This window comes from Homalodisca vitripennis, chromosome 5 (genome assembly GCF_021130785.1).
Source record: "Homalodisca vitripennis isolate AUS2020 chromosome 5, UT_GWSS_2.1, whole genome shotgun sequence".
Lineage (NCBI taxonomy): Eukaryota > Metazoa > Arthropoda > Insecta > Hemiptera > Cicadellidae > Homalodisca > Homalodisca vitripennis.
Window position 1 is genome coordinate 171049287 of NC_060211.1, and position 13386 is coordinate 171062672.

A 13386-nucleotide genomic window follows, 5' to 3' on the forward strand; every position below is an offset into this window, starting at 1 on the left:
CTGGACGCGAATTTCCCCCGGTTTAATTGATTACTAACAACAGATCCTCGAGAGATAGCTGTGTAATGACGGGTCGGCGTGCCATGAGCCGGCGAGCTATCTGATGGCTGTTTTATAGTCGCCATAAACAGATTTATAGCCGAGTGTGCGCTGCGCTGCACCTCCGAGCACAACCAGTTCAGCAGCCATTGGCGCGGCGGTGTGCGGCCGACCAATGGCGACCTGACCGACTCTAACGGCGCTCCCCATTGGTCGACACGACTAATTATACACTCGTTCCCGGGAACACTCACTCATAATTATTATCATAAAAGTAATATGTTACCTTTCGACTTATTGTTGTTTTAATAACTTAGAAACAAACGTTTATGTGCCTCTGTTTAATGACGACGCAACCTTTCAGACAATGAGGTAGGAACAGTGCTCGAGACTCTCGAGCGCCACGCTGTTTCTTCACAGGCGATTGTCCCATAAACCGTGCTTAATTACTTGGAAATGCTTTGTTCTCCGAGAGTTTTATCGTATTGTAGTTTAACAGCCTAGGTAGAAAGTAGATGTTTTATCTACATTCAACTACAAAGATTTATATTCATTGTGACAGCTCAGTGTCGATCCCGTCGTAAATTTCTTTCGCGCCGTTGGCAATACTGAAAGAAACCTTTGTCACCGTAGATTGATCATTGTTCCTAACCATACATGCGGAGCTGTTTAGCTGATAAAACAAACGGTTAACTGATACTGGCTCCCTGACTTTGCCACTGATAACGTTCTATGTTCGTGTCACTGGGTAATTTCTTTTTGTTGTTGGAATAGTGAGGTGATCTTGTAATTTGCAGTAGTATATTCGAATCGAGTCAGAACCAGTGTTCCCGAATCAACCCCCAAACTTAAATGTATTAATTCAGTCATCCTTAAGTGTGAAGGGGAGTAATTAAAATGGGAGACTTCCCCATGGTTTCATCTGTGGGCAATCTTGATTTCTGTTAATCATTGTGTTGTCAATTAAACTTGCTGATAATTTATGGTTTCTTACGGTCGATTTTTTATTACTATTTATATTACACACAGGGTAGAAGTAGCACGTAACAGGCTTTCATGCAGAATTTCACGTCTATAGCTACATATGTTACTAGGTCACATGTTAAACTGTAATGTAATTGTACTCAGTTTGTTTACAAATTTATATACTTTTGCGATTTTCCCGTTGCCCAGTTATAAAACTCTTCACTGACGCTCAGCCAACTCCCATGCGTATCATGCACCAAAATCGAAATCAATGTTGCCTATATAGACAAGCTGCTTCGTGTAAAAGTTCTTCAAGTCTATAAGTCATTTAGTCTTCGCGATATCGTAGAAACAGACAGAATGTTTTCCACACCCGCGAGTGATAGATAGTCTTTGACGCTCAGCCAAAAATGGCTACACCTTTTACACTCCTTACACTTATTTTTAATTATTGATATTAGTCTTTAAAATACGTTTTTGGGTATTTTGTTGTCATAAATTTAGTTTCAAATACGTTGCTTAATATTCAATTAATCGGCAATGCCATCTTGATAATACTGTAGTGTCAATGTCAATGATGGTCACACGTATTATGAATTTGTGGATTTTAATCAAAACTGACGCATTTCAAAAAAATGTTTACAAAGGACTGATTGATCCCCTCACAACCCAAGATGGGATTACGTTTTCCCCACATTTTTCCTACACGTCTATTTGATACACGAATCTTAAATAAAAGACGCACCATTCAGAAGCAACTGTGTTAAAAAAATATATACAGTGCTATTGAATCAAGAGTGGAAACCTATGACTAAAACATTTTGTCATGTAAACCCCAACAAAAACATTCTCGATCATTTTCAGAACAGAGATAGTGAAGCTCCAGGACCATTTACTATGTCTAATAAATATACATATATTTTGTATCACCCTATAATTGGCATGAATATTTATTAATGATTGATTCTTGGCGCCTTTATTGCAAATAGGAGGAGGTCCAGAGGTGCTCTTTTACACAAGCACCTTGGCCGTTTTCCGGTCCATATATTTTACCAAATTGTTTTGTGTAAAATAAATGTTAACTCAGGATAATTATTGAGTCTCTAGACCGTGGATTGTGGAAAACGAAATATTGTCTGCTTGTACACATCAATCCACTACGTCTTTCATCTGTGTGGGGGGGGGGAGGGTTTCCAAAGTTCTCGTTAAACGTATACTGTACCAGTATTGTTTGAAACTAGTTCTTGGGATTTGTTGTCACAGGTATTAAAGGAAAAATATAATTTGGTGTCGTCATGAGACAAAAAGTGGGAAACAACGTGTATACTAATAAGGAAGGTGTTTGTTTCAATGAGTATCAAGTAAAATTTGCGTTAAGTAACCAATACTAACTCAGTTTGAGCTCCTTTAGGGAGTATGGGAATGGGAAGGTGCCTCTAGCTTAACGATTCTGGTTTTATATATATATATATATAAAATGAGTAAGTTTGAACTTCTATTCCAAGGTCAAACCATGTCTTCACTATCCAAGTTTGTCGATAAGGGTAATCGATTCCAATACACTCTATTCCTAAACCAACTTTGAAATCCAATCTCCAATTTGTGAATACCTCGACCACACTACCGGCCTTAGTGTGTCACGAATTATAAAGCTCTAATACTAAACGTACTAAATGGGATTTGTACGTATTAATTTCCAATAAATACAATTGAATAACGTAGAAGAAGTAATGTTTATTGATTTGTATGTTCTAATTATCTTCACACCTGACGAAGAGGATAGATTTCAATCTTCGAAACGTTGTGTAATAACATTTTGTAACATATAACAATCGCAAATGTGCGAAATTCTATTATCCTTTCAAACCTTTCATCGTCAATAACAATCATCATTTTATCATTATCAATTTTATCATTTTACAAATTTCTCACCATTGCGCCCTAGTTGGGCGCGATAGGTTGATAACTATTAAGTAAAAAATTACGTAATATCTAAGATCAGTTTTATCAACCTCCATCAGAGAGGAGGTGCAGGATGTCATGGTATAAATAAGGCATTAATAACCTGACCTGAGTTGTGGAACTGTACCATAAGAACTTTTTTTTTATTTATAAAATGTACCACTGATTTTATTGGAACTAGTTCCAAAATAAATTTTAAAATAAAGAATTATAAAATGTATTCAGAGTAAAATATCAACACATCCTTATGTAGAATACTGTATTTTCGTAGATTACCGCTTGTATTTTACCGCTGTATTTTCGTAGATAACTTTCTTAAAGAGATAAATCCTTAAAATTCAATTTGGCTTTACTCACAAAAAATCTAAAACAAATTATACTACAAAAGTTCTTATACATTTTCCCTAAATTAAGTTATAATAATGACAACTCAAAATGTATAATTTTAAAATAAAACAAATTAAAACATTTTCCAACCAAACAAAACAAACTAAATTCAGAAAAATCGACTAAAATAAAATATTTCCTCGAATCGAAAATATAAAATAAATCATCTCGCGATAACCGCCGTACCCGCTACACTGCGCCATTTGCATTTGGAGTCTGAAGAGATCCAAAACACGGTGACAAAGAAACTCAAAGTGGACTCTTTTTATCGTTTCAACATCAGACACACCTAGAGTACAAAATATGCTATCTAAATGAAGAAACATTCTCATTGTCTCATCCTGTGTACAATTGGAACTAAACTCGACGTTCGTAGTTAATCAACCCCTCCCACCATAGTTATGTTATGTGTATGCAAATAGAGTTTTGTACAACAGTTTTCCGTTCCCTAACCGTGATGATCCACTGTTACAGGCAGCCCAAGTGGCAAGGAGGTGTGGGACTCGATCCTCCTGCTGCTGAACTGGTGTGGACTCCCTGTCAACACCACCCCTCTCTTGCACATCATCCTCAGCGAGATCACCCCAGATGCCAACGAGGTTTACTCCCGCTTTAAGGAGGGTGAGTCAAAATCTATTTCACTTATCTAATTGCTGTAGTTATATTTAGTATTCTATAGCTCGAATCACGTTGCAACTACTTACGTTTTTGAAAGAAAGTGTAACTATCTTTTTACAATAGTGTAAGTTCTGTTACCACTTTCTCTCACGAACTTTTCTTTTTGTTCTAGGGCTACTAAAGCTTCCCTCCAGATAAAAAATAAAGTAAATCTGAAAAAAGTAAAATAATTTTTATAACATATTTATTCTTTTGTCTGAGGATTTCTTTTAGAAAAGTCTTACATTTTTTATTCCAACTATAGTAAATATTGTTTTTGTACATAACTTTGACAAACAGTTTGTTATAAGTTTTGCTCTTTATTTTATTGCATGTAATTGAAACACGTATGTTTTATAAAATAAAGTATTCAAGCAAATTCAAGAACTATCTACAACCGAAGAAGGATCTACAAGAGTATGTAAGAAGATGCAGCTTCAAATATGTATACAAATGTTACCAAAATCCTCAGATAATATGAGCGAATATTTTATCACAACTCATCATTCATTGGAAAACGTCAGAATTGAAGACAATTGAAGATGACGGAGAAAATTACAACGGACGAGGATAAAGGATCACTCCAGTAAGAATACTTAAAGAAGATTCAAATTTAAAATAATAATATTGAACATCAAGATCATGAAATTGAAATTTACAAAGATGCTTTGACTGTATGAATTTAACAAAAAACCAATTGAATCAAGATTATCATTATTTCATTAATGTTTTTCAAATTATTTGCAAATATATTAGTACAAATATTGTAAAACTAATTTATTATTTCAGATAAATCATTTTTGATCTTAGATTTGTTTTAAATAGTCAAAAATGTATTACTAAAGCTGTTAAATTAATCTAGACTTTTATCTAATTTTGGCCAACTCTTCTGCCAAACCACTGTTGTGTTTTCCAAATTTAATTTAACGAGTAATGGATTCGTATTGACGCTTTGATATATAACGTAACCCATAAAAATCAAATAAATAGTAATATTTTAATTTGTATTCTACTCTGAAGACCAGTATTTCAACAAGACGTTGATACTTGAGAAAGATAATTTGAGTCAACAAATACTCTCCTTCATTTCTAATGAGTATATTCTCTTCATTCCAACTTTAAAATGTTAATATAACATCAAAGAACAGAAAACGCATTCACGTTTCTCATTGAAACAGAAAACTGATTTCCAACCGAGATCTCTCTTCAAGAACAAGAAACATTTCTTTCCTACTGTCAGTGAAATTTTACATTAACAGATCTACAAAATCAACAGCATTATTAATAATAATTAATTTTAATTAAAAGTTTTTAGGATTAAATCACAACTTGTCGTTTTGTTTACATTATTAAAACTTGGCTATGGATAAGAAGAAGATACTAGGATAAGAGGAAGACTACGAATTCTTCACACAAACAAGTGGATATAAGAAGATTAAGACATGTGCATAACGTATGTAACAGGCAATCATGAAACTTCAGAAACAATTGCTTCTGGAAATAGAAAAACGATATTACAGATAAAATTAATAACAGATGGCAATGTATATTACTTAAATGCTATATTTAATAACTGATTGGCTATGCATTATGTTGGCACTTCTCCTGTAATACAACTCCATAAAACTGTTGATAACGAAGAAATGAACAAAGTGCCAAATGGTTTTCTCATTGATTAAACGTTATAATCCTTATTAACCATACATTCTCCTTTAATTTCTATATGTAAGCTACTACTTTCTGCCAGTAATGGAAGTGAAGCAATCTTAGATACTAAAAGAAGATATTACCTACAAAGAAGGAAGGAAATAATAAAATAATACTAAAGCAGTATTTTGTAGAACAGTTCTTTGAGCCGTTAAAATAGTAATGATCTAAATTCTTGTGTTTATTACTGTTAATGTGGGTTCATGTTGAAAAACAAGCATATTACTTAGAAAGATGTCGTGTATATGCTACATATTAAAATGTATCTTTCATTTTTTATAATCAATCTTTTTCCGATTGTAACAAATATATTGAAGTACAAGTAGACGTAAAATACATTTACAAATTGCTGACATCATTAATTGACGAAAATCGTTATAAGTAATGAATTTATCATAAAACGAGAAGAATTGCTTGCTTGCGTTGACCACTTCTTTCTTCGTCTCATTTCAAACCAAAGTAATTGATCTATTTTCAACTGATATTATAAAGAATGATTTATTGTTTTTTTCAAACTATTACTCTTCTACAGCATTAATTAACTCTCTACATGATTTATTCAGAAGTGTATCAAATAAATGAAGAAGACGCAAGAGGATAACATTCTGAAGAGGACAATATTGGAGCTACACCAAAATCTTCAACGAAGAGTTTTTGTAGCTAAGAGAGTTTAAACCAAGATCTGCCATTAATATGGGGCATAAAAGAATTTGCGCCAAGAAGAGAAAACAAATCTTAGCCTACCAAAAACGCATCTTATGACGCTGCACTGAGCCAAAATTGAAATGGACCCTAATTCAAAATTCGCAAAAGCGTATCACTGTCAAAGTTTTACTCTATTAACGACATAAAGCTAAAGAAAGATTTGTAATTAATTTCCAGAACATATGTGCATTAACCACGGATGAAAACTCAATTATAACAAATCTTTCCGATCTTCTAGGACTTTCGTCAAACAGTGTTTGTTTTTTCCAATTTTATTGCAAAGCTTAATTTCAATATCTTGTGTTTTTCTTTTAATAATTTACATTTTTAAATGTTTAAAAGAGCAGTTAAAGTCAAGAATAGTAAAACAGTCTATAACAGCAATAATGGACAGATAAAAATAAATGTTACGTCACAAAAACTCCAATACTAACTTATACAAGATGAAACTCTGTATACCTTAACCTTGTCAACTGTGCATGAAATCGTCGGCAGATAAGTGTCCTAATTCCAAGGAAATTTGAAATTAGAACAAGAAGAAAGCTTATAATACTTGGCGGTTCGGAACGATCATGGAGTAGTATATATATTATTTATTGAAACAAGAAGAATTTGTTTAGCACAATGACATTCAAGAAAATATTACACAAGAACGAAAACAACATTGAATTCTTCACTATAAAGGAGTACAACATAAAAAAGCAATATATTTAGAACTGAAATCTTCGTATCAATTTATATTTAAATGTGTCATTTATTCTTAAAAGAAATTAGTTTAGATACTTTTAGTTCACGATTATAAATTGATTGAATATCGCTAGTGATTCTATTTTTGGTTTGTTTTCCTGATTAGAAGTATAGTCTCGTATGGGCTACTTCAGAATATTGTTTAGAGTGTACTTATTCAATTTTCACTGAGAAAGATTGTTTAAGCCGATGCATCCACAGGAATTTCTGAGGATGTAAAGTTTTCATCAACAGCAAGTCTATTACGAGCAGCTTTTAATTATTATGAAGACTAATTAATTTAATTCTACTACATAGATGACTCGGATTGAATAAACATTACGATTTATTTCTGGTTTAACGCTTGCAGTAATTATCATTAACAGCACTTCAGCGATTGAAGGTAACCTCCGCAGGGAAATAATTGCAGCGTCTTTTCGATCCTTGGAATGGCAGCCTGTCTGTCGTAAATTGTGCTGATCTTTATACCCTGGCTATAAACGGACTGAGTAAATGTCGCCTCCATAGTAATATAGGTAAAGAGTAGACGGACTTGGTGTTGGATACAGTCCGGGATCGCCTATAAACCGAGGCGCAGGCGTATTAAACACGGGGAACGATAAGTGCGTCTACGTCCATCCGGTACTGAAGGACCAAAGATCTGCAACTGCGGTGGTGTCTCCATAGATGAAGCTACTGTTTACAAGAACGTAAATTCGTTCAACAATTAATTGGTCGATCAACCTAAAGTCTCCACATAAAGAAATTTACCTTAATAGAGCCCACAGCGTCTGTTCTAGGCCTTTTTGGAATTTTATGTAAATAGTTATAACATTAAACTCCTAGTTGTAACAAACCATATTGCCCGGTTGAGTGGAAATGTTATAGAAATGTTGGTGGTCTTCTCACTGAATAGTGACATATAATTTATTTTATACGAATACGTATTACTTATAAATACGAGTATATTATCAATCAACAACGAAAGTCGAAACATGAACAAACATGTTGATGACATGTCTTATCAGCAATTATTTTAACGGGGGTCTCCATGGTGCATTCAAATTGGTATATTTGTTTTTAAATTAATGTATCTTTATAAACATTTTTTTACGTTTTACCCGTTCCTTATAAATGAAATTTTAAGCTTTATGAATTGGAAACAATAATATCTACACGAACTTTTTGTTGTTACGTCATAATAGCATAAACTAAAACAAACTGACAAAAGGATGGAGCTGGGAAAAGAGGAATAAAGGACGCTGTTATTAAAACGTCTACAATCTTGGATGGACTGTTAGCCTTGCTGAACTCCTGCAGATCTAGCAGTATTGACGGTAACTGGAACCCTAATGGGGTTGATTGCTCTTAAAACCCAACCGAACTAGGGATCTCTTGAAATGAACGTGATCCCCAAGTTGAAAAAAGGGGTTTTAAAACACATTTAATCTGATTTTTTAAGCAGTGTGTATTGAATGTTTTTGATAAATCAGTTTTCTTTCCGTAATATTTTAAATGTTCAATTGCTTTACAATCAGTTTCATCCGGATTTCAAACTGGACAATTTTACACATTATATATAACCGAGTCACAGACCACGTCGCAAAAAACATTATAAAACAAATTGAAACAAATGTCTGAGAGCTGCATTTTACGATTGTTTATCTTTAATGGGCACAGGTCGAACCATCTGCGAGCATAACGTTGATGTGCCTGGCAATAAACCATAAAATAGGTTTACTGCGACAACCGGCCTCCCTGCCATAAAGTGCATTACAATGCGCCTACGAAATGCACCCGTGATATACTGCAGGACTTTATGTCGCAGTATAACTCCTGATTTACGACCCGAACACTGTCGCGATGTACGCAGAATTTAATTAAAATATTATAATAGTAGCAGCCGGCCTCGTTTTATAGGAGCGGACATACGAAAGGAGAATTATATCGGGTATAACGTCCCAGTTATAGTGCTGCAGCTATGCTGGGTCGCAGATCCTTCAGAAGAGGCGATGGTGTGATAAAGGAATTCTTCAGTTATTGCGAAGTTTAATCGGTGTTATCTTCTGGTTCGATCATTTAAAAGGGTAGCGTTCTAAAAGCAGTTCACAGGCTATGTGCCGTAAAACGGTAAGAACGTTTTGATACCAAAATTTTTTGCTAATCTGAATTATACGGTGAAATAGTTCACTATACAATATTTTCCAAGCGCATCCACTTTTGGCTATACTTACTTTATCCGCAGAAGTCCTTGCTTCGTCTCCGCTGGAAACTGGAAGACTTTATGACCTTCTCAAGGTCACATGGTGGACAGATAAGCTGAGCATGCTGCATTTTCATTGGGCGTCTTTACGTCGGTTTAGTTCAAACATATGCTGATTCGTGTTCGAGGGAGTTAAGTTATTATATTTTTGTCAGCTTTAGTTATTAAAGCCAATCATTTTGTTCATTTAGAGAGTTTAAACTGTCAGAAGATATTTAAATCAGCATTGTTATAAAATAACTAATTTACTTGTTATCAATTAACCGTGCAGCCAATTAGGTTTGGTTGAGTGGACTAACTAAAATAATTGTTTTGTTTAACAGACTCATAGACGTTGCTGGTATAGTACATTAACTGAACAGTAAAAAAAACAATTTTTTGAATCAGTTGAATGATTATAAGATACCATCGAAGTATTACATTACGCAAAAATTCTACGATTAAAAGAATGATAAAGTAAAAAATTTAAAGAATGTCTTATTTTACCTAGTGAACTTAGGGGTAAGGAACCCGCAAAGATGACAATGTTTAAGTTTTAAAATGTTCTTCATAAAAATATGAACACTGTTGTTGGTTCATATAACGTCAAGTTCACTGTTTTAACATTCTTGTTATAAAAAAAAACAACTACAACTATCGATTTGTTTACAATTCGATTGCCATACATGAAGAAGCACGAAGATTTTGAATAATGTCATTACTTAAAATGTTCTTATTTAACTAAGGGAATAAGTCTGCTCTCAAAATATGCTGTGTTTTCTTGTAATAGAAGCTTCGAAATTCAAGATATGCTTGTACATGCAATGAAGGACAGGCAAGCGTATTTTAATAAAATCGCATCTCATTTCTCATAGGATCCATCTGTGTTGAATATCTACAAATTCACAGTGGTTTACATAATACTTATTTGACATAAAGTGTTGCTCTAATGTTGGCTGTATATTACAAAAGCATACAAAAATTTATATCGATAAAAAATATATACATTTACACACTTCAAAATAAAACAAAAAAGTTTTCAAAAAGATGAAAATATCAAAAAAATGTTGTTTAGTACGGTTTTTGTTCAATTCAATTGAAAATCAACTGATGAAATGTAAATTCATTTATTTAATATACCTGGATTTTTTACATTCTATTGAATACGATTACAGAAAAGAAGAAGTGCGTTTTTATTACGATACTCTGATGTATGAGAAATCATTTAAACATTTAATGAAGATTTTACAGTCGTGTTCGTGTAATTTGGCGTTTAATGTCGCCAGTTTACAACCGCCGGTTTAATGTTGAACCGAATTTAATCATTATAAGAAAAAACCCGTGGAGAGTTTGCAATTCCTTAAACTTAAACCGTTGATGGGTTGCGCAAATTTAAGTACAGATATACAGATATCAGACATTGAAGAAATGCCTTTGAGTCAGAGTGGATGTTTGTTTTTCTTTGTATAAGTTCCTAACGATCTTTAGCTGAATAAACGGAATATAATCAAACCTTCAGCTTCACCGACTGATGTCATTTTACTAAGAACTACCCAAAACGGACACGGCAAATTAATATATAAAAAGTAAAGTCAAAGAATATAAGGGATTATATATTACACATCTCAGAACAACAGATGTACTTAAAAATCAGGTACTTCGGTATAATCCGGAGGCCACTCTGTCCCTATCTACTTCTTGTTATTACACAATTAGGTCCAACATGATCTGACAAGTTGGACGATCTGGCACGTGATCTGAGGTTTGGAAAACACCAATCGGAGTTGCCACCGGCCACCCCGCACTTCTGGCGAAAAAAGATAAACATCCCTGTATTTATCTTAGATCGCGTAAACGTACGTAAAAGTTCTTTAACTTTTCCTGTTAAGAATACGTACGTATATTTTTATCTACTTATATAGAATAATAAAAAAGTAGATAGAGACAGTGATCTTGGATAATACCAAAGTACCAAACAATTCCTTCTGTCTTACCTATCCAGAATATCCTGTCACTCTGGAAGCAGCGCAAACGATTTTAGAACTAAGTGCAAATTATAAGCTTCTTGTCCAAAGAGAAAAAGTACCAAAAATCATTAACGGTAAATACGATCAAATTCTGTACATCTTTTTTCTGTTGTAATGGGTTTTGCTCCTAACGTTTCCTAAACTCCTGCGCTTTTCCTTTGTGTATCACTGAATCAGTTTAGGACTGTTACTTGTTCTCTACTTGGCGCCTGATAACTATGCAGTTCTGGTTAGTAATTACAGAAGTCTTGATGCGTTCAGCAAATCATAGTAAACTGTGTAAATAGGGATTATATTTGAAACGCTTCAGTGACCAGGTTTGAGATGCAACTTTAGATGAGATAATGATAGGTATAAAGTGATTTTATCATACCATCTAGTTATTTAAAAATAAATTTTTAACCAGTCAAAAAACTTCGAGTAATTTTTAACTTAATAGTACGAAAAACTTTAGTATGTATGCGATTTACTTTATACTATGATGTATGAAATGTAATTTTTATATTACTTATCGTGACCGCCATTTTTGAAAAAATAAACATACAACCACTACTAAGCTATTCAAACAATCTAAATCCGAAATGCAAAAATAGTGACCAGATTTAACTAGCACACTAATCTCAAAATGGTCTGCTATGTTTATGTTAATATTTAACAGGCACAATTTTTTCCCTTGACAATTTCGAGACAAATTATGTGTGAGTTGAAATCACTAGTACATCACACTAATAATGTATATGCAGTACAGTAGGTGTGTGCAATCTGTATTTGTACACACCAACACCGTCTGTACCGGACCTAGCGGGAACCAAAAAGTACGGTTATGGAACTCTTGTAGGAAGTGCCTAAACACTCTAACATTTCCTGCAAGCACTTAAGATAAGTTACCACTTTTTATGTAAAAAATCAAGAATATTACATATAGGCTAGTGGTAGAAGCGGATTTTCAATCATATCATACTCTGTAATCCTCCCTACTATCTGTAGCAAGTTCTACTCTGTAATCTCGTCCATTCTGTAACCCCTCCTACTAACTGTATCAATTCCTACTCCGTAATCCATCCTACTATCTGTATTAAGTTATGTTCTGTAATCCCGTCCATTCTGTAACCCCTCCTACTAACTGTATCAATTCCTACTCCGTAATCCATCCTACTATCTGTATCAAGTTCTACTCTGTAATCCCGTCCATTCTGTAACCCCTCCTACTAACTGTATCAATTCCTACTCCGTAATCCATCCTACTGTCTGTATCAAGTTCTACTCTGTAATCCCGTCCATTCTGTAACCCCTCCTACTAACTGTATAAATTCCTACTCCGTAATCCATCCTACTATCTGTATCAAGTTCTACTCTGTAATCCCGTCCATTCTGTAACCCCTCCTACTAACTGTATCAATTCCTACTCCGTAATCCCTCCTACTATCTGTAGCAAGTTCTACTCTGTAATCCCGTCCATTCTGTAACCCCTCCTACTAACTGTATCAATTCCTACTCCGTAATCCATCCTACTATCTGTAGCAAGTTCTACTCTGTAATCCCGTCCATTCTGTAACCCCTCCTACTAACTGTATCAATTCCTACTCCGTAATCCATCCTACTATCTGTATCAAGTTCTACTCTGTAATCCCGTCCATTCTGTAACCCCTCCTACTAACTGTATCAATTCCTACTCCGTAATCCATCCTACTATCTGTATCAAGTTCTACTCTGTAATCCCGTCCATTCTGTAACCCCTCCTACTAACTGTATCAATTACTACTCCGTAATCCTCCTACTATCTGTATCAAGTTCTACTCTGTAATCCCGTCCATTCTGTAACCCCTCCTACTAACTGTATCAATTCCTACTCCGTAATCCATCCTACTATCTGTAGCAAGTTCTATTCTGTAATCCCGCCCATTCTGTAACCCCTCCTACTAAACTGTATCAATTCCTACTCCGTAATCCATCTACTATCTGTAGCAA

General features: G+C 34.2%; 1 protein-coding gene across 1 annotated transcript in view; it reads left to right on the top strand.

The window, feature by feature from the left end:
* The window catches only part of LOC124363157, a 205933-nt gene that overhangs the window by 89885 nt on the left and 102662 nt on the right, over positions 1-13386 (top strand). The window contains exon 4 of the mRNA XM_046818297.1: positions 3829-3975. Coding sequence (XP_046674253.1) covers positions 3829-3975 — 147 coding nt within the window. The remainder of the gene's footprint in view (positions 1-3828; positions 3976-13386) is intronic.